Source organism: Octodon degus, unplaced genomic scaffold (genome assembly GCF_000260255.1).
Source record: "Octodon degus isolate 3935 unplaced genomic scaffold, OctDeg1.0 scaffold00006, whole genome shotgun sequence".
In the NCBI taxonomy this organism is placed as follows: domain Eukaryota; kingdom Metazoa; phylum Chordata; class Mammalia; order Rodentia; family Octodontidae; genus Octodon; species Octodon degus.
The window spans coordinates 30,422,819-30,446,665 of NW_004524582.1; the positions used below are offsets into that span (position 1 = coordinate 30,422,819).

At 49.7% G+C, this 23,847-nt stretch overlaps 1 protein-coding gene across 2 annotated transcripts in view; it reads left to right on the forward strand.

Annotated features, from left to right (window-relative positions):
• Kiaa0232 (KIAA0232 ortholog) overlaps positions 1-20,403 on the forward strand; it is an 86,540-nt gene extending 66,137 nt beyond the window's left edge. The window contains exons 6-10 of one of the 2 annotated variants that reach the window (XM_023699774.1): positions 2,471-5,750; positions 7,350-7,421; positions 12,261-12,369; positions 16,242-16,339; positions 18,037-20,403. In XM_023699774.1, the coding sequence (XP_023555542.1) occupies positions 2,471-5,750; positions 7,350-7,421; positions 12,261-12,369; positions 16,242-16,339; positions 18,037-18,216 (3,739 nt within the window). In that variant the 3' untranslated portion in view covers positions 18,217-20,403. The remainder of the gene's footprint in view (positions 1-2,470; positions 5,751-7,349; positions 7,422-12,260; positions 12,370-16,241; positions 16,340-18,036) is intronic. The other variant, XM_004624586.3, reaches the window with a different exon arrangement.
• Positions 20,404-23,847: the final 3,444 nt, after the last annotated feature.

Genomic DNA, 23,847 nt, shown 5'->3' on the forward strand with positions numbered 1-23,847 from the left:
TGAATGGCACAACTCACACAATAATGCAGCTTCACATACAGCTTGGGAAGCACATAACCGTCGAAGACACTCGCTTCGGAAATGTCCCTGACGGCGGCGGCCTCCACTATGTTCCGAATGACAAACTTCTTAATAGCCTTATCCTTGGGTACGCACCGGGCGCAGTTCGTGCAGCAAATAGGCTGCACATGACCACGGCCCTTTTTGGCACGACCGTTGTTCCTTCTTTTTTTTGTCATCTTGGAAAAGAGGACCCGAAAGAGGTACATGTATTTAAAGAAGGGAAGAAAGAAAGAAAACTGATGAAATGAGGGAGATTACTGTTTATAGTCCTTTGGGACATTATGATTACCCTTGTTTACAAGTAAGAAAACAATTCGGACTGTTTATTGCAGCCTTCATCCAGTAAAACCTATTTCCTGTACTTTAGTTTTTTATTTGTAAATGATTAATATTAAAATAATTACATTTTAAGTAGATTTCCTTCTTACATATTTTAATCTTCTGAATCTTTAAAACCTAAGGGAAAAATTGTGTTTGCTTATTTGTATAGACCTGTGCTGTCCAAAACCACAAGCCATGGGGGACTGTTTTGTACTTGACACGTGGCTAGTTCAAATTAAGATGTCCTTTAGGTATGAAAGTCTCATGAGATTTTAGACTTAGCATAGGAAAGTACCAAATATTGCATGAATTACTGCTTCATACTGATGACATGTTGAAATGATAATCAGTTTGTTTGATATTAAATAAGCTGTTTTGACTAATTTTACAGTTTTTACAGCTTTATGTCATTGCTAGAATATTTAAAATTGTGTATGGAGCTCATATTTTTTCAGATGACTTGTCATGTAGGCTGGAAGGAGAGTCAGGTTCAGATACTGAGAGTACGGCCTTGCCTTCTGTGTGACCTTGAGCATGTCCTCACAGCAGCACCGTCTGCCCACAGGGCTTCTGATCTTCTGGGGCAGTCTGGTCTGCTCTTGGATTCTCAGTGGCTTCTGGTTCTCTAGTAGGTTAGAGTGCTGGGCAGCCTTCTAGTCTTTCCTTCTCTGCGTTTTGAGGGGTTTCTGCCAGGTAGGCTTTGGTGTAGTAGCGTGGCCCGTGTTTCCCCCCAGGTCCTCGTGCCTCAGCTAGTACTCAGTGAACTTTGCCCCATGGGACTACAAGGTTCCACTAAGGTCTGCTTTTCTTGGGTTGCTCTAGGCCTTGCTAGCATCTTTTTCCCAAGCACACACGTGTGGTTTCCGTACTATTCTCAAGGACCTGCTGAGATACTGGGCCCTATGCTAGCATCCAGAGAGAGATAGAGTAGCGGGAATTAGGGCAGTCCCGTATGAGGTGCTTTTCTAATTCACTTCACATATGAATACCTTTACTTCTGGTACTACCTCACTGTAAGGTGGATGCTCTCACCTGCTGCTTCATGGCTGAGAAGTCTTAACACCAGAGAGAGGAATGAATAGTTCTAAAGACATACAACTAGCAAGGGGCAGAACTAGGATCCCATCTCAGGGAGTGTGGCTTCAGAGTACATCCCCTCGACTGATTAGCTATCCTGCTTTTCAGTTGTATGTAGATTTCCAGTGCTCAGAATATCTGTGAGGTAAGTCATATGCTCATCTTTCACAGTTGAGGAACTATACCAAAACATTATATCAATAATAAGCTTAAGTTTGTAAGCGTGGTAAATAACTGAGGTCCAGATTTGGACATTTTGTACTGAAAATACTGTGTTCTAAGCTGGGTATGGTTGCACATGCCCGTAATCCCAACACTTGGAAGGCTGAGGCAGCAAGATTGTTGACACTTCCCCTCGCCTGCGGGCTGGGGGGGGCGCGCTGATGCAGCATGTGGTGCCAGGGATTGAATCTTGGCCCATGCACTTGCCTATGCAGGTGCTTTAGAACATTGAGCTATCTCACCAGCCCTGAGGCAGAAGATTGTTGCGAGTTACAGACCAGCCTGGGGTACCAGGTGAGCTCAAGGCCACCCTAAACTGCATAGGGAGACCCTGTCTCAAAAAAAAAAACAACAAAAAAAAAGATGTTCTTTCAAAACTTTATTAAAAAAAAAAAAGGGCCGGGGAGATGACTCAGTAGAATAAGCGCTTGCCTGGCAAGTGCAATGGCCTGAGTTCAATACCTGGTTCCACCAAAAAAAAAAAACAACAAAAAAAAACAAAAAACCCCAAAACAACTTTATTACATTTGTCATTATAGTTTTGAAGGTATAATTGTCATTTTATATATTTTCACAATATTCATAAAGTGCTTATCACCATGCTAATCATAGAGGTGCTTGATGCACAGGATTGATTTCATGTACAACGTGCACTGCAAACTGTTGTAAAGTCTATTTGTGGATGATGTGAATGTTACTCACAGTGGAGTATCTCCTTCTCTGCTTGGTTGTGGTGTTTTACTGTATGGAGCGCATCTCATGTTTTGAACACACTTCTGTGTTTCAGGTACTACGAAGCATTTCCACCGCTTTCTGAGAAACCAGTTTGCCTGCAAGAAATCATGACCGTGTGGAACAAGTCCAAGGCCTGCTCTTACTCCAGCTCCTCTTCGTCATCTACGGCACCCCCAGCAAGCACAGATACGTCCTCTCCCAAGGACTGCAACAGTGAGAGTGAGGTCGTCAAGGATAGAAGCGCCGTGCATGATAAAGCCCAGAGCAGAAGCAGACAGGAGAAGGAGAACAAACTGAGTAACGGCACTGCGGAAGAGAAGCCTGTCTTGTACAAAAAGCAGGTCCGACACAAGCTGGAAGGGAAGATCCGCCCTCGCTCCTGGTCTTCTGGCTCTAGTGAAGGAGGCTCAAGTTCAAGTGGTAACCAGGGAGAAGTCAAAGCATCCATGAAGTATGTTAAAGTCAGACACAAGGTGCGAGACATTCGAAACAAGAAAGGGCGCAATGGGCAAAGCAGGCTGTCCCTGAAGCATGGGGAGAAGGTGGAGAGAAGTGTGCATGTGAATAGCAGCAGCAGCAGCAGCAGCAGCAGCAGCGGGTCCATCAGGCAGCTGTGCAAGCGGGGTAAGCGGCCAGTGAAGGAGGCAGGGAGAAAAGATCCTGGGAGCACTGGAGGAAAAGAGCTATATGCAGAGAGCAGAAGCAACAGGGAATATAAAGAGGAGCCGTTGTGGTACACTGAACCGATTGCTGAGTATTTTGTTCCTTTGAGCAGAAAAAGCAAACTAGAGACCACATACCAAAACAGACAAGACGCGAGTGCTCTGACGCCAGAGGCAGTGGAAGACTTGTCTGAGTCAGTGCACGGTCTTTGTATCAGCAACAGTAATACTCACAAAACATACCTCGCAGCAGGTACTTTCATTGATGGTCATTTTGTAGAAATGCCTGCAGTTATAAATGAGGATATTGACCTCACTGGGACCTCATTATGTTCTCTGCCAGAGGACAACAAATACTTGGATGATATTCATCTGTCAGAATTAACACACTTCTACGAAGTGGATATTGATCAATCCATGTTGGATCCTGGTGCCTCAGAAACAATGCAAGGGGAAAGTCGGATCTTGAATATGATTCGACAAAAAAGCAAAGAGAATACAGATTTTGAGGCAGAATGTTGCATAGTGTTAGATGGTATGGAGTTGCAAGGGGAACGTGCAATATGGACAGATTCTACCAGCTCTGTGGGTGCGGAGGGCTTGTTCCTGCAAGACCTTGGCAATCTGGCTCAGTTTTGGGAGTGCTGTTCGTCTAGCTCTGGTGATGCAGATGGAGAGAGCTTTGGAGGAGACTCTCCAGTAAGACACTCTCCGATCTTGGACAGCACAATGCTCAATTCACACTTGCTTGCTAGCAATCAAGAGCTCTTTTCAGATATTAATGAAGGATCTGGTATAAACTCTTGTTTTTCAGTGTTTGAAGTGCAATGCAGTAATTCTGTTTTACCATTTTCTTTTGAAACACTCAACTTGGGAAATGAAAATACAGATTCTAGTGCTAATACATTTGGGAAAACACAATCTAGATTGCTAATATGGACCAAAAATAGTGCCTTTGAAGAAAATGAACACTGTTCTAATCTTTCAACAAGAACTTGTAGTCCGTGGTCCCATTCAGAAGAAACACGTTCAGACAACGAGATGTTGAACATTCAGTTTGAAGAATCCACACAATTTAATGCAGATGATATTAATTATGTAGTTCCTCGAGTCTCGTCAAATTACGTAGATGAAGAACTTCTAGATTTTTTGCAAGATGAAACTTGCCAGCAAAACAGTAGAACTTTAGGAGAAATTCCAACTTTAGTTTTCAAGAAAAGATCTAAACTAGAATCTGTCTGTGGTATTCAGCTAGAACAAAAAACAGAAAACAAAAACTTTGAAACTACACAACTATGTAGTGAAAGCAGTCCACATGGAGATGGCTACAGCTCAGGGGTTATTAAAGACATTTGGACAAAGACGGCAGATAGAAATTCTGTGGCTACAGTAGAAATAGAAAGAATTGACGATGAGTTGTTTTCAATAGATGTAAATAACTACTGCTGCTGTTTAGATGCTGATGCAAAAATGGATGCCCTCCAGGAGCCCAGTAGGGCAGTGCAGAGATCCGAGTATCACCTCTGGGAGGGACAGAAAGCAAACCTGGAGAAGAGAGCTTTTGCCTCCAGCGAGCTCTCTAAGGTGGATGGTGGTGATTACACCACACCCTCGAAACCTTGGGATGTGGCCCAGGATAAAGAGAATGCATTCATTCTTGGAGGAGTCTATGGAGAACTCAAAACCTTCAGCAGTGATAGGGAATGGGCAGTTGTGCCACCAGGCCACACAAAAGGAAGCTTGCTACAGTGTGCAGCTTCCGACGTTGTGACCATAGCTGGGACAGATGTCTTCATGACTCCAGGAAACAGCTTTGCCCCTGGTCACAGGCAGTTGTGGAAACCCTTCGTATCATTTGAACAGAATGATCAGCCGAAGAGTGGGGAAAATGGATTAAATAAGGGATTTTCTTTTATCTTCCATGAAGACTTACTAGGAGCTTGTGGTAACTTTCAAGTTGAAGATCCTGGACTTGAATATTCATTTTCTTCCTTTGACTTAAGTAATCCATTTTCACAAGTTCTTCATGTAGAATGTTCATTTGAACCTGAAGGGATTGCATCTTTCAGCCCTACTTTTAAGCCCAAATCAATCCTCTGCTCTGATTCAGACAGTGAAGTATTTCACCCTAGGATATGTGGTGGTGACAGGACACAATATAGAGCCATCCGGATCTCTCCCAGGACTCACTTCCGCCCGATCTCTGCATCGGAACTGTCCCCAGGAGGAGGAAGCGAATCAGAGTTTGAGTCTGAGAAAGATGAAGCCAGTGTTCCCATTCCTCCTCAGGTTGAAGTATTTGAAGATCCACAGGCAGATCTCAAACCTCTAGAAGAAGATGCAGAAAAAGAAGGCCATTACTATGGAAAATCAGAGCTTGAATCTGGGAAATTCCTTCCTAGATTAAAAAAATCTGGAATGGAAAAAAGCGCTCAAACATCACTAGATTCCCAGGAGGAGTCAACTGGGATTCTGCCAGTTGGAAAGCAAAATCAGTGTTTGGAATGTAGCATGAGTGAATCTCTGGAAATAGATTTAGAAAGCTCAGAAGCAAATTGTAAAATAATGGCACAGTGTGAGGAAGAAATTAATAATTTTTGCAGTTGCAAAGCAGGTTGTCAGTTCCCTGCTTATGAAGATAATTCAGTTTCTTCGGGACAGCTAGAAGAGGTATGTTTCTATGTGTGTTGGTATTTGACAAAGAATTTTATCTGAGGGGCTGGGGAGATGGCTCAGTGGAATAAGTGCTTCCCTGGCAAGCACAAGGGCCTGAGTTCAATCCCTGGTTCTGCAAAAAAAAAAAAAAAAAAAAAAGAATTTTATCTGACTTTTCAAGAAGAGAATGGAAGGAGGGGTTAAACTATGGAGAAATTAGCTTCAAAGTCTAATGGTTTATCATTCTTAGGATTTTATATTTATGGACTTAAGACAACCTATTTATGAATTTGAACTAGTACACATTTAATAACAAATGACACGTTTTAGGATTCTTATGTGTTGGTGTTAATGCATGGTGTACAAAACAAAAAATTTGTGCAAGCATTTTGGCTTTCAAAGTCCATGAGCCAGCGTGTGGCTCTAGTGAGGCTTCTTCAGGTAGCAAGCCTACCCAGCTGTCTCTTCAATGGTAATCAGTTTTGTTAAAGTTTATGTTTTATGTGTAAAATAAATTATATCTAGGGCTGGGAATATAACTCAGGCATAAAGCCTAAGAGGCATAAAGCACCTACCTGGCAAGTACAGCGTCCTGAGTTTGATCCCTGGCCCCACATGCCATGCTGGCCTTGGAAACAGGCATAGTAGCACATGCCTAAAATCCTAGCACTTGGGGACATTGAGACCTAAGCATTGCTGTGAGTTCCAGCCCAGCCTGGGGACTACAGAAATGAGCACAAGGCCAGCCAGAACTGCATAGCGAGACCCTGTCTCCAAAAAAAACAAACAAACAAAAAAAATTATATATTTATTTATTTTCAGTATTTTTGAGAATGCTGAGAATGCCCAGGATTTTGGAGAAGTAACTTAAGAGAGTGCATGTGAAAATGGACCTGCAGTTCAGATGTAGCACAATATTTTCTACAGAACCTTAGTAGAAGTAGCTTGCTTTATACAAAGTATATTCTGAAAGGTCTGAATTCTGTAGAGTCTGTTAAGTCAGAGCAGCATGGCCTTTGGTTATGTTCCTAAGAAGTAGTTTCAGGTGAAATTGATTGTACCAGAACTAACACCAGCACTTAAGGCAGTAGCCCGTTTCCTAAAAAGCATTGCAGTCTGCCCACTCCGCAGCATTATTTGACAAAGCTGTGCCTGGCCTTTCACCAGTAGCAGCTTGCTGGGCAGAGTTGGAGCCTTCTCGAGTTCCCCCTGTAGCACAAGACTTTCCACGCACCACCACCTTCACTGACACTTTCTCCTTACTCCACTCTGACTCCTCAGAATTAATTCCTTCATTCTCTTCATTTTTCTGTTTGATGCCTCTTTATTGCATTTTCCATGTTATGTGTGCCGTGTGGTTATCCGCTTCTCATGACTATGGCCCATGCCTTACTCAGTGCCCAGGTGTCCAGTTGCTTGCCTGCAGCTTAGGGGCCCTGGTAACTCCAGTCATTGCCTCAAGGAGCCCATAGGGGGTGATTGTAGTCCCTTTATAACACTGAAATATGCATTGTGAGCAAAACCCAGTAATGTTGGTAGCCTTTATCTGTTATTTATTGCCCCCCTTCTCCTCCTTAAATAGTCCTTTATGTACTTTATTTCACCTGGTTCCAGATTGGGAAGAAAGAAAAAGAGGAAAGAAGCAAGAGTCTGCATCATATCACTACCATATTCCTTCGCTTTCTAGTATGTTGATGTATTTACATGTTATCAGAATCCTGGGTTTTCCTGGAAGGCCTTAGCTTCCAGAAGACATTTCTGGGTGTCTGGGAGTCAGATGTTGGGGTACCCTGGTCTCAGCAGCAGCTCTGTGTTGTGGCACTGGGTCGAGGAGCTGGACAGAGTAACCTTGAAGAAGCTGTTTTGGACTAGGCCAGGACTAGGTGCTGTGCCCTCCCCTGTCCCTTTGTCTGGTTGTCCTGCACAGCTTCTTGAAGGACAATCCTTCCCTTTTCTCAGGTGAAGCCATTCTTTTCAAGGCCTCATTTGAAGGCACCCACACCCAGTCTTTTCCAGAGCAAGCAGGAGTGCTCTAACAGTCTAGTAGGTTTGCCATCAAAACTGCTCTCTGGGGGCTGGGGAGATGGCTCAGTAGAATAAGCACTTGTCTGGCAAGTGCAAGGTCCTGAGTTCAGTCCTCAGTACAAAAAAAAAAAAAAAAAAGTAACTGCTGTCTGGGATTTTCCAAAAAAGTTAAGTCAATTCAGTGGACATTTATTGAATACTTGTTCCAAATACAGGAACTCTAATGCACAAGATTTTGTTCTTGCCTATGACAAATTCATTGTAGGCAAGAAAACCAATTTTGGGCCAGCGAGATAGCAGATTAAAGGGTCTACTGAGGCAGATGCAGGGACTGGGTTCAGTCCCTGGCCTGCCCTGCCCTGCCCTGCCCTGCCCCGCCCCCCCCGCCCCGCCCCTAGGGCGGGCGCTTGTGCTGAGTTGGAGATTGAGATTGGGTGTGGTGGTGAGCACCTGTAATCCTAGCGCTTGGAAGACTGAAAACAGGAGCATCACTACAAGTCCATTCTGTTTAGTGAGACCTTGTAGACCCTGTACTAAATACATTTAAAAAATAAAAATAAAAACCAATTTGTAAATTGTTTCTTTTAACTGAGAAGTTCAAAGAAAGGTGTATACAATGTCAGGCCCCATCACCAAGAGCCACCATTAGTGTGAATTGTGGGCCCTCCCAGCATAGGTACTTCATGGAAAAGTAAATTATATCACATATATTTCTTCCTGTTCTTCCTTTTTAACTGAAACAGCATTTTACCACAGTTTCCCTTTTTTATGTTCTACATGCTCCACTATATTGTTACATTATAATTTAAGTGGTCGGTTCCTTGTCTTCCAGGGTCTTAGAGACAGCTCCATTTTAGGCAGTGTGGTAAGTGGGACAGAGGAGGGAGAGCCCAGAGCCCGGAGGCTGGGGCCATGGTGCGCCAGGTGGAGGGATGCGGGCATGGGTCCTCATGTGCTCTCAGTGTAGGTCCGAGTAGGAGTAGCCCAGAGGAAGTAGTGAGCTGCAGGTGTCTGTTGGTTCTGAGTTTGGATCGAAAGTGTCTCCTGCACAGTCCACCCATGACAGTGCTTTGTCACCATGTCCCACTGAATACCCTTGTGGATTCATTTCCCCATCTGAAGGCCATGTGGGCTTGGAGGTTGGGAGGCTTGCCCAGGTCTGGTCAGAAGGGACAGCCTGAGCTCAAGGTGAGCAGGAAGCAAAGGCAGGCCCCTTGGCACTGCCCAGATCTCTGTGCACTTGCATCTCCTCTTTCTGAGAGGCCTATCGGCTTCCTTTTCCATTTGCAACCCAAATGACTGGAACTGCCTGGAGCAGAGGGCCACTGGTCCTCTCCAGCCGAACCAGGGTGTTTAGTGAGCATGTGTATGGGCCTCTGAAGCCTTTGTTTGCTTTCCCAGACTCTGTACCACCGAGGACGATATCTGTTGCTAAAACATCAGGGCTTTTCGATTGTATCTTTTTTCTTTGACCAATTTATGCAGTCATTGAATGGGTACACTGAGTGTTTGCTGTGCCAGATGCGAACCTAGGTGCTTGGGATGAACGGTCACATTGGTGGAACAGCCTGCACCCTCGGGGAACTGACAGCAAGCACATGAAGTTGTAGGCTGTGTTGGAATATAGAAGTGCTCTCCGCATAAGAGCTAGGCCAGGCATGTGGCAGTGGGGAGTGCCGGGGGCGCTAGCCCTGTCAGATAAGGCTGGTGAGGCTCTGCCAGAGCTGCCGTAGGAGTGGTGCTGAGCTGAGGTTGAGCAGCCAGCCACACTGCTGTGCGCCGCCTCAAGGCAGTCCATCCTGTTCTCTTCCACTCTGCCTCTAGTTTACTCTGGATTTTTTGTTTTGTTTTGTTTTCTGTGGTAGTTTTTGTTTGCATTCTTTTCTACCACAAGCAAACCAGAAGCTGAGTTAATGCATTAGGCAGACCTTAAGTGAGTGAAAAGTAGTCATGTCATCCCTGCCATGTGACCTAAAAGTTGAAATAGCTGAGTAGAAAGATGCCCTCAAAGGATGTGTACACACTGCCTGTATTCACTGTAGCAGGAAACAGAAGGCCTTGCTCCTTGCTGTAGAGGTCGACTCTGATGGAGAATGCAGAAATGGCTTCGGCAGGAGAGGGGAGTGAGGTGCTCGGCAGTCAGACTGGCCCAGACGGTTTCCTCAGGCCCCAGATGCTGGTCGGTTTCTGGCAGTGCTTAGCAGAGTGAGATAAGCAGGACAGTTTCTTGCCCTTAAGAAACATCCATGTGATCGCGTGGCATCAGATGCATCTTGGTAGGTGCCTCCAGCCCGCTCTCATCACCATACTGAGTCCTGCAGAGGAGTGCTCTCCCTCTTTTGCCTTCACCCCTTTACTGTTCAAGGAAGAACGAAAAGCAGCATAATTAACTCACTAAGGAAGCTGATAGACAAGAAGTCAGGGAGGAACTTCGGCCTCCAGAATAATCTCTCTCCCTGAGTGCCGTAGGATGAAGAGGATGGTTCTGCCCTGGGGATTCTCCCTGGTGGCCTGGCTAGCTGCCAGTCATCGCACAGAGCAGTTCCAGGCTTTCTGAAAGGGCCTCGGGTGCCATCCATGCCCCAGCTGAGTCAGCCTCGTTTGCATGCAGCCACCCCTGAGGTTCCCTGGGCCTTTGATAGCTGTTTCCGTGAGTGCAGCGGTACTCATTTTTCTTGTTAGGCTAAGTTGCAGGAGGAAAGTAGTGATGGTTCACGGATCACACTGGGTAGGCAGTACAGCTCCTCAGTTTCTAATTAGGAGTGTTTCTGAAAAGTTATACTAAGCGAAAATGGAAATTTGCAATGTGTTTCCCATTTAGTTACATGATAAAGAGCATGTTACTGAACCAACAGTTTTATTTATTTTTATGAACCAAGCAATTTTAAACACATAAAACATTTTGTCCTTAAAAGCATAACAGGGGCTGGCCTGATAGCTCAGCAGACTAAAGCGCCTGTTTAGGCAGAGCACAGTGGCCAGGATTCCATCCCCAGCGTACTGTGCTGGCCCCACCCACAGGGTGAGCTGAGACAGCATTGAGACTGGACGTCATAGTGTGCCTGTAGTCCCTGCACTTGGGAGGCTGAACACAGGAGGATCACTACTAGTCCGATCTAGGTAGTGAGGTCCTGAACACCCTTTAGACCCTGTCCTAAATACAAAGAAAAAAAAGCATAAAATCTTAATCATGAAATAATGGGTGGGGGATATAGCTCAGTGGCAAGCACAAGGCCTGAGTTATTCCCGGTATGCATGTGTATATATATCTTTAACTCATTAAAATTAGATCACTGATTGGATTCTTTAAGTTACTAAAATGACTCTACTTTTAAACTCGGACCCATGAAGACATTTCTAAGAGCAGTTTACAGGTCTCTCCATTTCAAGCACAATACAGTTCTGGCAACTACTGAGATGTTGCTGGGCCTCACCTTGGGGAGCAGATTGGCACCCTGCCATCCAGGTATAACAAGAGGAGGTGTGAGGAAGGGGGTTGTCCTGCCAACCTGGGTTCCAGGTACCACCTGGACTTGTGGCCAGCCTGCCTTGTGACTTGATAGCGCTGACTCAGACGTGCTCCCTCCCATGTGACCACTGCCCTCCATGCTACTGTGGCATGGGAGCAGGGGGGTACAAGCCTTCCTGCTCTGCAGTCCTTCCTTCATTTGCTGTGCGTCACTGTGTTCTGTTTTAACTGAAGTTATTAAGTCCACATAGTGTTTGTGTGTTTCAATTCAGCTTCCTTGTAGTTGTCTTCTGAGCAGATGATTTTGTTAGGAAGACATTCAGTTTGATCACTGCTTATGAGAATTTTCTTTTTATTTTATTTATTTATTTATTTATTTATTTCCAGAAACACTCCCTGTCTTGTCAGGCTAAATGAGAAGAGGTCCCTTTCTTCCCTGTCAGGCACCTGAGATTCAGGCCACTGAGTTACAGTCTGCATGCACGTTGCAAATCTAGACATTTGTCATCATTTAACAATATTTTCTCTTATGCTATCCCTTTTTTTTTGTATCAATTTTCTCTGTGCAATAGTACTATTAAGGTTTTAGTTCCATTTTGAATTTGGTGCCTTTTTTTTTTTTCTCCTTTAGAGGCAGGGTCTCATTATGTAGCTTAGGCTCATCTTGATGTCACTGTGTCGGCCAAGCTACCCTCCAACTCACGGTGATCCTCTCGCTTCAACCTGATGAGATGATAGAGGTGTGCCACAACAAAATAGGTGCTTTTAACAAAACGCCCAGCCAGGTATGATGGTGCACCCTTTTAATCCCAGCACTCTGGAGGCTGAGGCAGCAGGATCATTGGAAGTTTGAGACCAGCTGGGGCTACCAAGTGAGCTCGAGTGAACTACATAGTGAGACCCCCATCTCAAAAAGACAATAAGTAAATACATAAGTAACAACTTGAGTTGATAGTAAGTAGTTCTCGTGGAATATTACTCTACCCTGAAAGTTTACAAATGTCTTCTATATTTGGTTTTAATCTAAATAGTTTCCTGGATTGAACACTGATGTACAAGAAATGAGTAGAAGTCAAGAAAAGCAGACCTGGTGGGAAAAAGCCTTGTACTCTCCCCTTTTTCCTGCATTGGAATGTGAAGGTAAGACCTGTGTCCATCATTAATTCATTCAGACTTCTGTTTCATTAAGCGCAGTAAGTCCTCAGAAATGTCAGCCCAGGACTACTTAGGAAGAGTTTCCTTGTGGTCAGCACACACAGGAACACAGAAGCAAATGAGAATTGGACCCTGCTCTTAAAGTCACCCATGGACTGAGAGGGGGAAACGTGTGGAAACCAGCAAAGCGTGAGCCTCCTTTGGTGAGAGATGTCCCAGCTGCAAGGAGGCCAGACGATCTGTGGCATCTGAAGAAGCAGGAAGCCAAGGGACTCTGCAGGGTTGTAGCTGAGTCCATAAAGGTGGCTGAGGGGATCCTGTCAGGAGGGTGGAGAGCTTGGCTACATTCAAAGCCTTCAGTGTACAGGGAGAGGTAGCTGTGAAGGGTTTTGGTATGGCAGCGTCAGGCTTGGGTACACTCTGCTGAGAATGCTTCTGGCTGTGGTAGAGACGGCATGACAAGGCTTCTAGGCATCTGATGGGTCTCCCACAGTGGTTTAGTGAGGTGAGAGCCGTGACTGTAGACACCAAGGGCTGGGGAGACTGGCGAGGACACTGGGAATAGGAGTTGCCTTGCAGGAGGATTCTGAGTGAGGGGCTGGGGAGACAGTAGAATAAGTGCCTGCCTGGCAAGCACAAGGGCCTGAGTTCAATCCCCAGTAACACACACACACGCATGCACACGCACGCACACACATGGACGATTCTGAGCACCTGCAGAAGCTGTAGGAATCTTGACCAGCAGTGCTGGGAGAAACAGGGCCAGGAGACGACCTTGCTGGGTGGGTTCAGGCAGGCTGGCTTATCTGGCTTGTGACCCCTGGGCTTCCAGGGCATGTTGTGTATGGGGCAGTCAGTCCTCGCTGTCACAGCCCAGCATTACGGCAGTCTTCTGTGCATGTTTATGCATTCACATCCAGCGTCCCTCCAGCTGGATTGCAGTTAACTTGCAGCCAGTGGCTGGCTTCCTTAGCCAACGTGGTACACACATGGCCTGCCGGAATTGGCTGCTGGACTTCTCCTGGGAAGTTTTTCCTCTGTGCAGTAGCCACAGAGGGCTGCTTCTCATGTCCTGTTGTCCTTTCCAGAGGTTTAGTGTGGCCATGGGAGGTGGAAATCTGAGTCTTACTTGGCATCTCTTTCTTCATGGTTGGTGCTCATTCACATTAGTTAGTCCCAGGGCAGCCCTTTGCTGCCTGGAAGCTGCTCCCCTTTGGCCCCTGCAGGGACGGATAAGGTGCTGCTGCTTTTCAGTGGAAGAAGCAGTGTTGCAAGGTTAGTGTTTTACCCAAGTCCTGCAGTACAGCTGTTGGATCGGGGATGTGTGCTGGAAGTTTTGCCCTGTGCACAGTGGTCTGCACTGGTGCCGGGAGCCATCCGGGCTCTAGTAGCATGGACCTTCCCTCCATGAGTGCCAGAGACAAAGGTGCAGCTAACAGGACATGGATGGCAGTGCTGGAGCCAGGCACAGAGGGAAGATCCCGAGGGAGAGTGAAGGTGCTGCCTTGCGGGTCACTCCATGTGGGGGCTTTCAGGTAATCCTGTGGCCATGCTTCCCTTGCCTTGGGCACTGCTGTGTCTGGCACTTTTGGCAGGAGCTGGTCCAGCCGTGGGTCATCCCTGCAGTCTGATGGGTCTGGGCCAGAGTGCTGTGGTGTATGAAGGGTTCAGATAGGAGCTCTTGGAGTAACGGAATGTCAGTGATGTGTGTGCACTCGTCCCTGTGGTTGCTTGCAGTGACCTCAGAAGAGGCTTTGCCAGGCAGACAACTACTAGCACACTCAGCAGAGGCTGCAAATGATAAATCACAAGCGGGTGCATGCTGTTTGACCAGTGCCAGCCCCATAGCTCTCAGCACCCCTGTACAGGGGATGTGCTTGTTGGCAGGAGGGCGAGGAGGAGAGTGCAGGAGCTGCGGCTGCTTGTCACTGCTCCATCTCTGCTGACAGTGGGGAGGGGAGATAGAGCCAGGGAGCTGGGACTGATGGCCACTGTGCTGTCTGGCCTGAGCATACCCTTTTTGGCTCCTGCTGCCCTCCCTCACACTTCTGCTTCCCGCAGCAAGTGTGTCTCCCTTGGGCTGGGTGCTGCTCTGGGGTCTGAGAATGCAGAGGTAGACTCGTCCTGTCCTGCTTGCCAGGCGCCTTCTGAGAAGGAGCTTGAGGAATTGGTTAAAACCCTGTGCCAGCCGGAGCTACCCACAGAGCTCGTGCAGTAGCAGCTCACAGAGGGCCTTGAGATACTGCAGTGCCCCTCTCTAGCTATGCCCAGCTCTCGAGGGCTTGGGTGGCTAGGCTGCCACCAGGCTGTGTGTGGTCACAGTCTTTCAGAAGGAACCCTGCCAGGGAGCAGCGCACAGCATTAGGCCTGTGCTGGGGAGCACAGCTGAGCTGAACTGAGCTAGACAGAGCACTAGACCCAGCCCCCAGTCCTGGGCAGGATGGACCGCCCCATGCCTTCATTGCCTTGATTGGTCAAGGGAGGCTAAAAAGAACTCTCCCTGGTGGGGCAGTTGTGAGGGCAAAGCCCCTCGAGTAGAACCTGCTGTACACTCAAGACCTGGGCCTGGGCTGGTGAGGTGTTCCCGTAGTGCAGTACCTGCCTGACCAGTGGGAGGTCCTAAGTCTGATTCCTGGTACCAAAAAACAAACCACCTGGGGCCTACTCCTGGGAATATCATGGGAAAGTTGGCCTGGACTTGAGTATTGCACCTTCACTAAGGAGTCTCCACCAGCCCCAGTGGGGAGGGACAGGTTGTGGCGGGTTGAAGCAGGGTCCCCAGCCTCCACAAGGACCATGACCTCCACAGCAGCCCCAAAGCCTGTGTCCTGGGCTGGTTCCTGTGGCTATACCTGTGCCACCTCCCACATAGCACCTCTTTTTGCCTGCTTTAGAGCCCTGGGAGGTGCAGGGAAGGCCAGGCCCAAGAGAGGTTAACTGATACCTGTCTGCCCAGAGCCCTCAGCTCCAGTGAGCAGCACCTTCTGGGATCTACTACAGCCCATAGGACCCCAGGGCCTGGAGATTGTCAGGCACCTGGGCTGGTGGCTTCAGTGTCCTGGGGGGCCTTGCCCTTGCCTGGGTCCTCTGCAGCTTAGGCCAGGGGCAGCCGTGACCTCTCATTGCCACCTTATGATAACTTCTGCATAGGGGGCCTTAGAGGACTCGCTTGCCTGAGCAGGCATCAGAGCTGGGTGCTACCTTCCTTGTGCCTCAGAAGGACCAATATCTAGCCTCCCCAGAGCAGTCTCCTGGGAACCTCTGAAGGTTGGGGTTTCCAGAGCTATGCAGGAGACATGCAAGTGCAGGCCAGGTGGAGAGTGAGGGGCTTCCTGGATGTGTGTGACCAGCCTGCGTGAGCCTCCTTTCTGTGGTCCGTCTGCCTGGTCAAACCTTGAGTCTCGCTCCTCTCCCTGTTCTGCAGAGGTGCTGCACATGCAGCAGTGTGGTGCTGTCCGGGCTGCCTCTGGTGTGACTGACCCCTGTTGCCTGTTGCTCCTGCCCCCACACTCATGAGCAACACCCCCAGGATGGTGTCTGCCTCCCTGCCCATATGTCTGTCCTGGAGAACACAGACCCGACGATCTTTCTCCTCCTATGTCCACAGGGATGTGTGTTTAGCTCTCGTGTTTTTTCCTTTACAACTCACTAAGCAGCGTGGCCAAAGAATTTTTTATTGTGTCGTGATTGTGTCAAGTGCACCTGGCTGGCAGGCCTTTTAGTGGTGATACAAACTCTCCAGAGGGTTGGGGAGAGTTACCTTTGCAGTGAGAAGGCAACGAGAATGTGTTTCACAACTGTGTCTTAATGGAATTTCCCCTCTCCCTCTTTTCCCTTCTCCATTCACAATGACTAAGAATGTTATACAAATGCCAAGGGAGAGAATGGTATAGAAGAATATCCAGATGGTAAAGAAATACCCAGTAATGAAGAGCATCTGTTAGATTTTAATAGGGTAAGTGGATTGTTCCCCTCCTTGTTACTAACAGAAATGGCCACTCCTGCTGTGTTTTATCTAGTCACATGCCTGCTCAAGTCACCAGCTCTGTAGGCCGAGGGCAGGGACTCCCACTGGCCCTTCCACAGCCAGGGTTTCCTTACAGGCTCCCCGTACCCCCTGGCCTTTCTTTCCCACTGCGGCCTCTGTGGAATGCACAGCTGACCCTGCACCCCTCCTCCTGGCCTCGGAGTGCACCACATTGAGTGCTGTGCTTGCCGCTATCCCCACATCTGGGACACACACTACCCTCCCTGTGGCCCACCACATGGTGGCAATGAGTATGGCCACATCCACAACTCACTATTTGCCTTGGGCCACCTCAGGAGCGTCTGGAGGGCAGCATGGGCAGATTGGGTTGGGCACAGCCTTCACCAGGCAGGTGGTCCCACGATGGGCGCTCATGAAGCTCTATTGGCTTCCTGGTTCTGATTATCCATGTAACAGCTGTGCTCCGGAGCACCCTGTGGTGCTGGTGGTGCCGGCACCCTTGGCTCCTCTCTGGGCAAGTGACTCCTGCCATCCCACTCAGCCTCTAGTCCTGACTTGCTTCTTTTGTCAGAGGCCACCTGCCACCCCCCATCCTCTGCCTCATGCAGACTGTCACCCCACTCCTCTCGACAGTAGCCAGGCTTTCCTTCCCCTTCTGCTTGTCCTTCCTGGGCTTCTCCAGCCCATGAAATAGTGGCTTGATGCTGCCTGTGCGCTTGCAAGTGCAGCCTGGCTTGCTCAGCCTGCAGAGTAGACCACCAAGCCCCCTGAGAGAGTGCAGGGACTCCGGTGAGCGTACCCAGGCTGTGAGCCACGGTCTGAGGCTAGGCCCCCATTCCTGCCCGCTGTGCTCGTGGTAGACTCCTGCTGGACCTCTGGCCTGTGTGTTCTGCCGCCCCCCTCCTCCCCCCCGGCCTCACACCCCTCTTGGCGCGCCTCACTCTGGCTTTGCTGTGCTCTCGCCCCAGTTCTTCATGGAGCAGTGCTGCCATATGGAGATGGGGTGGGGCTGCTGCCAGTCTCAGAAGTGGGTTGGGAAGGCGAACTGCTGTGGTTGGTAGGGGCTGCTACCCACACTCCTGTCCTACAGTTCAGAGGTGCTTACCAGGTGACATGGGAAACTGCAGCCAAGAAAGGGTTTGCCCTCCAAAGCATTCAGCGAGGGCAGGACTCCATGTCACAGCAGCTGTGAGGCGGCTGTGCATGCCAGCCCTTCTGTCTCTGTCGGAAGCACTGCTTCCTGCCACGCACGTGGTCATCTGCAGTCCGGGCTTGTGTGTGTTGGTTTGCCTGTCTGTCTCCTATCATGGGCTGTGAGCCCAGGTGGGAGTGTCCACATGCGTGCTCCCAACGGAGGGAGTCCTGTGTCCGCACTGTCGCTGTCCTGCAGCAGGAGTCTGGCGGAACATGGAAACCTTCCTTTAGCCTGGTCTGGCATGACCACACATGTCCAGGTGCCTGGACAGCATAGGTGGGATGTGGAGCCCTTCAGGCCATAGGGAGGGACAGTGGTTTGCTGTGCAGCAGGCAGCTCTCCATGGCTCTCCTCTCCACAGGAGTGCACCACAGCCCTTGTGCCTTCTCTTCGGGAAGGGCGGAGTGTCACAGTTCCTTGCAGGAGGACTCTGAGTTCCTGTTGTGTGAAACTGTGCCTTGCCTTGCAGGTGTCTTCTGTCTGTGAGGCACGGTGCACCGGAGGGAGCAGGCCTGGGGCCCAGGCAAACGGCCTCCACAGGAAGACGCGCTCCAGTGCCAGCTCCGACCCTGGAGACTCATGCTCTGACGGCAGTGGCGAGTGGGTGGGCGCTCGTGAGGAGGCGCTCTTCTCCCGGACTCACCTCTGACCTTGCACCTGGTGCGAGGGTTTTCTAAACACTGTGTGATGGGAAACTGCCCCGTTGGGAGGCCTGTTCATCTAAAGCAACAACATAGGTTTCTTCGAATAACTGATTCTGATCTGTGATTCTCTTTCTTCTTGCTTATTTTAGCATTGAGGACAGCTATCCTGTTGAAGACTTCTTTCCCAGCTGTGCATTCTTGGCTATTGAATAGACTAGCTGTGCTGTCCGATCCAGAATGGGTGTGCATGTGCTCGTCCTAGAGGTGTCGCTGCTCTTGCCTCGTAGCTGCAGGCCGCTCCCTTGCACTGTGATGACATCACTGTCATTTGTCAGCACTGCGGTGCTGGCGCCACTTCTGCTGTTCAGAGACTTCAGCTTCGGAACATGTAGCTCTGTTCTCTAAGCACTGGGAGATCATTGTCACCCTGCAGTGGGTCGGTCCTTTCTGGAGGTGGGAGGGAAGTGTGGGTGATTCACCACCTCCAACACCCATCCCAACACCCCACCCCCACATCTCCGTGCAGTGGAATTTCGCGAACCTGAAAGTAAGAGCCGCAAGGGTGTACGTGCATTTAGAGATGTTCAGAATGCTGTGTTTTCTACCCTAAGATTTCCCCCTGAAGTATCATGAGATGCTATGGTGGGTGTGTTTCTTGCTCACTGAGGGTGCCAAGGATTCAGGGTGTGAGATGGGGATGCCTGCCCCACCTGCCCGGTGGCTGTCCCAGTGTGTCCACACTGAAATGCAGGCAAGGCTCTCTGTGGAGTTGTGAACCTGGGGCAGGACCTTGGTTGCGGATTGTGGCTTTTCCAGTGACTGTTGAATTACAGTCTCCAAAACTTGAAATGGTGAGCATTGGATGCCGGATAATGGGCCTGTCACCCTCCAGAAACCTTGGCTGCTGCAGCTGGCTGCTCGTGTGGTGTGGTTTGGTGTGATGTAGCTGCTCTTGCCCTTGTCGGACAGGATGTGCTGGGAAGTTCTGTGTGCTGTGGGCAGGCTGGCTAGATTACTTCTCTGGTGGCCCCACCGTCGCTGTTCTGGTTGTCACCGTGTGTCTCGGTAACCCTGGGAAGTCGGTCTGTCTTTTGCTTTCGTACCTTCGCCTCCTCAAGCTCTTGTGATACTGCAGTGGGGCCGCGCCAGGAGGGGCCAGCTCGGCAAAACCTAAACATTTTAAGTGGTTCTTTTTAATCAACATCCTTTTAGAAAGCATCTAATCCATGCAGTCAGTTGCGTTGTCTGTAACCTCAGGAATGGCAGAGAAGCCTGCCGCGCCCAGGCAGACTCAGCAGTGGTCTCCCGGGCAACGAGCTGAACTGCCCGTGGTTCTGTGGTTTGCTTCGAGTCTTTGAGTTTGTCTCCTTTTTCTCAACTGGTAGCGCAGAAAGTGCTGCAAAGGCTGTGGGTGCTTGAGGTTCCATGTTGTCACACTTCTCCCTGAGCATCTGGGCTCCGTCCCATTGCTTCTTAGAGTTTGCTTTTATACCTATATCTTTGACACTTTACAGTGTGTGTGTGTGTGTGTGTGTGTGCGCATGTGCGTGTGCGCATGTGTGTGCGTGTGCACCAGTAAGTTTTTGTGTTGCTGTTATTTATTTACAGACATCAGATAAGTCGTTACGTATTTTTCTTTCTTCTGGAGCTTCCTAAAAACTGGTTAGCATCTGCACTGAGCTATGATGTAATAGCAAAGGCGAAACAGAAGTGGAGGTTGTGAGTTCCTAGCATCGCTGCGGCGACAGTTACCCTGGAAGTCGCTGCTGGCGAAGCAGAGGCCAGATGAGCAGGCTTGAGACGCAGCCTGAGCTGAGAGGCTTCACCCGGAGGGAGGGCTACGGCGGCCACACATGGACCTGCCAAGGGCGGGCGGGGTGGAGGAGGAACGCACCAAGGGATGACTGTGCTGATTTGTTTTCATAATTAAGCGGCTAAAGCTCAAAGACTTTCAGCAACAGTTGAAAGTGTGGTTTTTAGTTTTTGTGAATGGATGATTACAAAATGCATTTTTAAAAAAAGTTGGCAAACGCTGAAATGCACTGTGGTGTGAAGCGCATTGCATATCCGTAGCACTGAAGTATCAGTTTCCATTCCTGGGCTGAGATTTTTTTTTCCCGTGGTTGTATTGTTCTGATTTCACGTACACCAGAATAACAGATTTTTTGTTTCTTGTGGAGTTAACACCAAATAAAAAAAATTTAAAAAAAAGTTTATTGTTCTTGTTTCTCATAGTAGAGACCGCCTTATGAAGACCGCGACTGTGTATTCTGAAGGCGCTAGAGCGCACCTCAGCCAGGCAGCAGCCCACGCAGGCCACGCCACAGCCGGGCCACTTGTATCTGCCACACACAGCACCGAGCCCTCGCTGGCTCTGAGCTTCCTCTTTCTCATTTGCATCTGAAAAAAATCCTTCCATCTTTCACTATGATGTTCATTTCTTTTTTTTTTTTGTGGAACCGAGGATTGAACTCAGGCCCTTGCACTTGCCAGGGAAGCACTTATTCCACTGAGCCATCTCCCCGGCCCTATGTTCATTTCTAAGAGAAGCTAGGGTGTGTCAAGAAGGGCAAGGGAAGAGAAAGCTCAGCCGCCCCTTCGTCACCCTGGCCTGTCTGGGCTTGGTGGGTGTGAATACGTCACAGGGAAGGTTGCACCACTGCCATTCCTGTGTGCTGTGACCACAGGGTGGTAGCAGAGGAGTTGTACCAGGACCTCCTGCCCCTGGCCTGGCCACTGCCATGCAGGGACGTCCTGGCAGTGCAGGCCGTAGGCAGGAAGTCTCCTGTGCTGCGTAGGGCAGAGCTTTCCTCCCCACTCTGGAAGCCAGTGCAGAGCTCTTCAGATGAGTGCCTGCCTACCTGCCTGCCTGCCTGCCTGCGTGCCCTGTGGAACAGGAGGAAGGCATTCCACAGAGAATGGCTTGCTTGTCTTTGTGGTCTCTGGGACTCAGTGGGTGCATTCTTACTGTTCTTCCCTTTACAGTACAAAACCACTTCCTCTGGGCACAGTGGCACACACCTGTAACGCAACCACTTGTGAGGCTGAGGCAAGAGGATCGTAGTGAACTGAAGCCAGCTTGGGGTATGTTGTGAGCTCAAGGCCAGCCTGGACTGTATAGTGAGACTTCAGAGAAAACCACTGTCCCTCGTCTTGCTAGCACCTGTGGACTTCGTGCAGAGCTCAGTTTTGATTTAGTAGATGTACTCCAGACTCATTTTGTCAGTGTCCCACTCTTTCAGTTACCTGTGTTGATTTTCTCTGAGTAGCTCCAGTGTGGCTCCTCTTTTGTTTGGCCATGTTGCATGAGTCTGCAGAGTTTGTTTTTTAATATGCTGGGGATCGAGCCCTGAGCCATATTCCAGCCCCAGAGTTCATTTTTGAGGCATATGTATTATGCACAAGGGATGAGGCTTATAGATTTGGGCTTTTCCCCCCGGGTGCTCAGGTACCCCTGTAGTATTTTCTATGAAGTCCTCCCCCACCACCCATGGACATGAAGTAACATACTGTATTGGTGTGCCTTTCACTGGCTCGTGTGCTTTGAGATCTAGAGAGGAAGGGAGTCTCACCCCAAGGGAGCCTGCTGGTGCGGGAGATGTTTCCTGGCCAGTTGGTGGGCAGCGCCATCAGAGCAGAGGTTAGCCTGCTCTAGTGCCTAACCCAGTTGGCACAGGCCGTGGCTCTCCTTGCTGGCAGCAGAACCTGTGCTGGAGACGCCTTCATGGTGGGCTTTATCCCACAGAAGGTGCCTGAGGTCAGGAGCTGCCTTCTGCTCTGATCATCACACATGCCATCCACATGGTTCCCATACTGTCACAGTAGGGTTTTGAGGTGGCTGTCACCTAGCAGTTGGGCCTTGCCCTGGGAGTTCTCATGTCAGCAGCTTCAGGTTCCGTAGAATAGGTGGGGTAGGAAGGATTCTGTCACGCCCAGAGCTCAGCCATTGTTCTCCCCACTGGTGTAGCTATGTTGCCACTGCAGGCACCACCCAGCAGGAACTGGCATGCATCAGTGGCTGCGCGGTGCCCAGGTCCTGCCTGCATCTGCTCAGAAGTCCAGGCACTGAAAGAATGCCCAGGCCTGACTTCTCAAAGATAGCAATGCAGGCAATCTCTAGCACTGTTACAGGCACTGAGACAAGAAGCCAGTGTTGCTTTGGCCTGCTGCTGCCTCACACCCTGGGCATGGTTGGTTAATAGCAATCTCAGGGATCCTCCCACAGTCAGATAGGCAGAGACTGGTAATGCTGCCATCTCCTAACAGGGCAGCACTGACAGTACCCGCCTGCACCTGCTGTACTCACCACAGGCAAGGTACTCTACACTGTGCTGGTGATTGACTGCTCCCCTACTTTCTGCAGCTGGGACTGAATTTAGAGCCTTTATGCTGAGTTACATCCTCAGTCCTTTTAGGTTTTGAGACAGGGTCTCACCAATTGCCCAGATCGGGGATTGAAGTAGCGATACTCCTGCCTTGCCCCGGGATGTTGGGATTTGTAGGCCTTGGTCACCACACCTGGCTCAGCTGCCCCCCTTGCAGGTGCTCTTCGGGTGCTTGCTGGAGTCCATGGACCCTACCTGTGATCAATGTGGGCCCTGCTTCTGCCAGGCAGCCTCTTCCTTACCCCTGGGTGAGCAGATTCCTACCCACTGACATAGTCATTTACAAGATCCAGAACAGTGTCCCTGGTAGGAGTGAAGATTGTGAAAGGACCTTTGTCCTAGGATTGATGAGATGGCCTTCCCCAGAGTCACTGGAGCACAAAGGGCAGGGAGACCTGGCCCTCTCCCCAGACTGAGGAGACCCTGTGCTCCCTGCAGTTTGCCAGCCCCTGACAGGAAGTGCAGATTAGAAATGCAAAAAATGTTGCCAGGGGCTTCCGTAACTCAGGAAAAAATCACAGCTTTGTGGTGATAGAGTCCTTCCGGAACACAGGCTAGGTCCGTGCCCTTGGTTCCCACAGAGGTCATACTCCACTAGGCACTGCCAGGATGCTGGCCACAATCCCGTGACCATCATGGGACTGGCTCAGGCCTGCCACCTGGAGCGAAGGCACAGCATACTACCCCTTTTGGGCCACAGCTCCCAGGAGTGCCGGACTGGAGTAGCACAGAGCTAGATCCACCCATCGGAGCCGACACGCCTGTGGGGAGAAAGGGATGACTGGGTGAGGCTGCACGTCCAGGCTGAGGGCGCCTTCCATGTTGCTCCTCAGAGCAGGCTGAGGCCAGGCCCCCTGGGGGCTTGTGCTTGCAAGTGGGCCTTGATGCTCTTCCTCTGGTGACTTCAAGAACACATTGGTTAGAGCCTTTTGCCACTAGCGGCCCCGTCCAAGGCTGGCAGACCAGCTGGCTGCTGGACACATGGGCCACACCCAGCTGAAGCTTTCTGTGCATACTGTGAACCCCTGCACCCTAGGGACTGGAGCCTGAGTCCTGGATGGGGTCATCCCCTGTGGTGCCAGGCCCAGTCTGTCCAACTCTGACCCAGGCTGGCATGCCCATCGTCTTGGCAGAGTCGAAAGAACTCCTGGGAGCACGCTGGGGTGAGCAGGGGTGCTCTTGGGCCCTTGGTGCCCATTGCAGCCCCCACACTGGCCAGCTCATATGCCCACCCTGCTGCCCCTCCCTCCA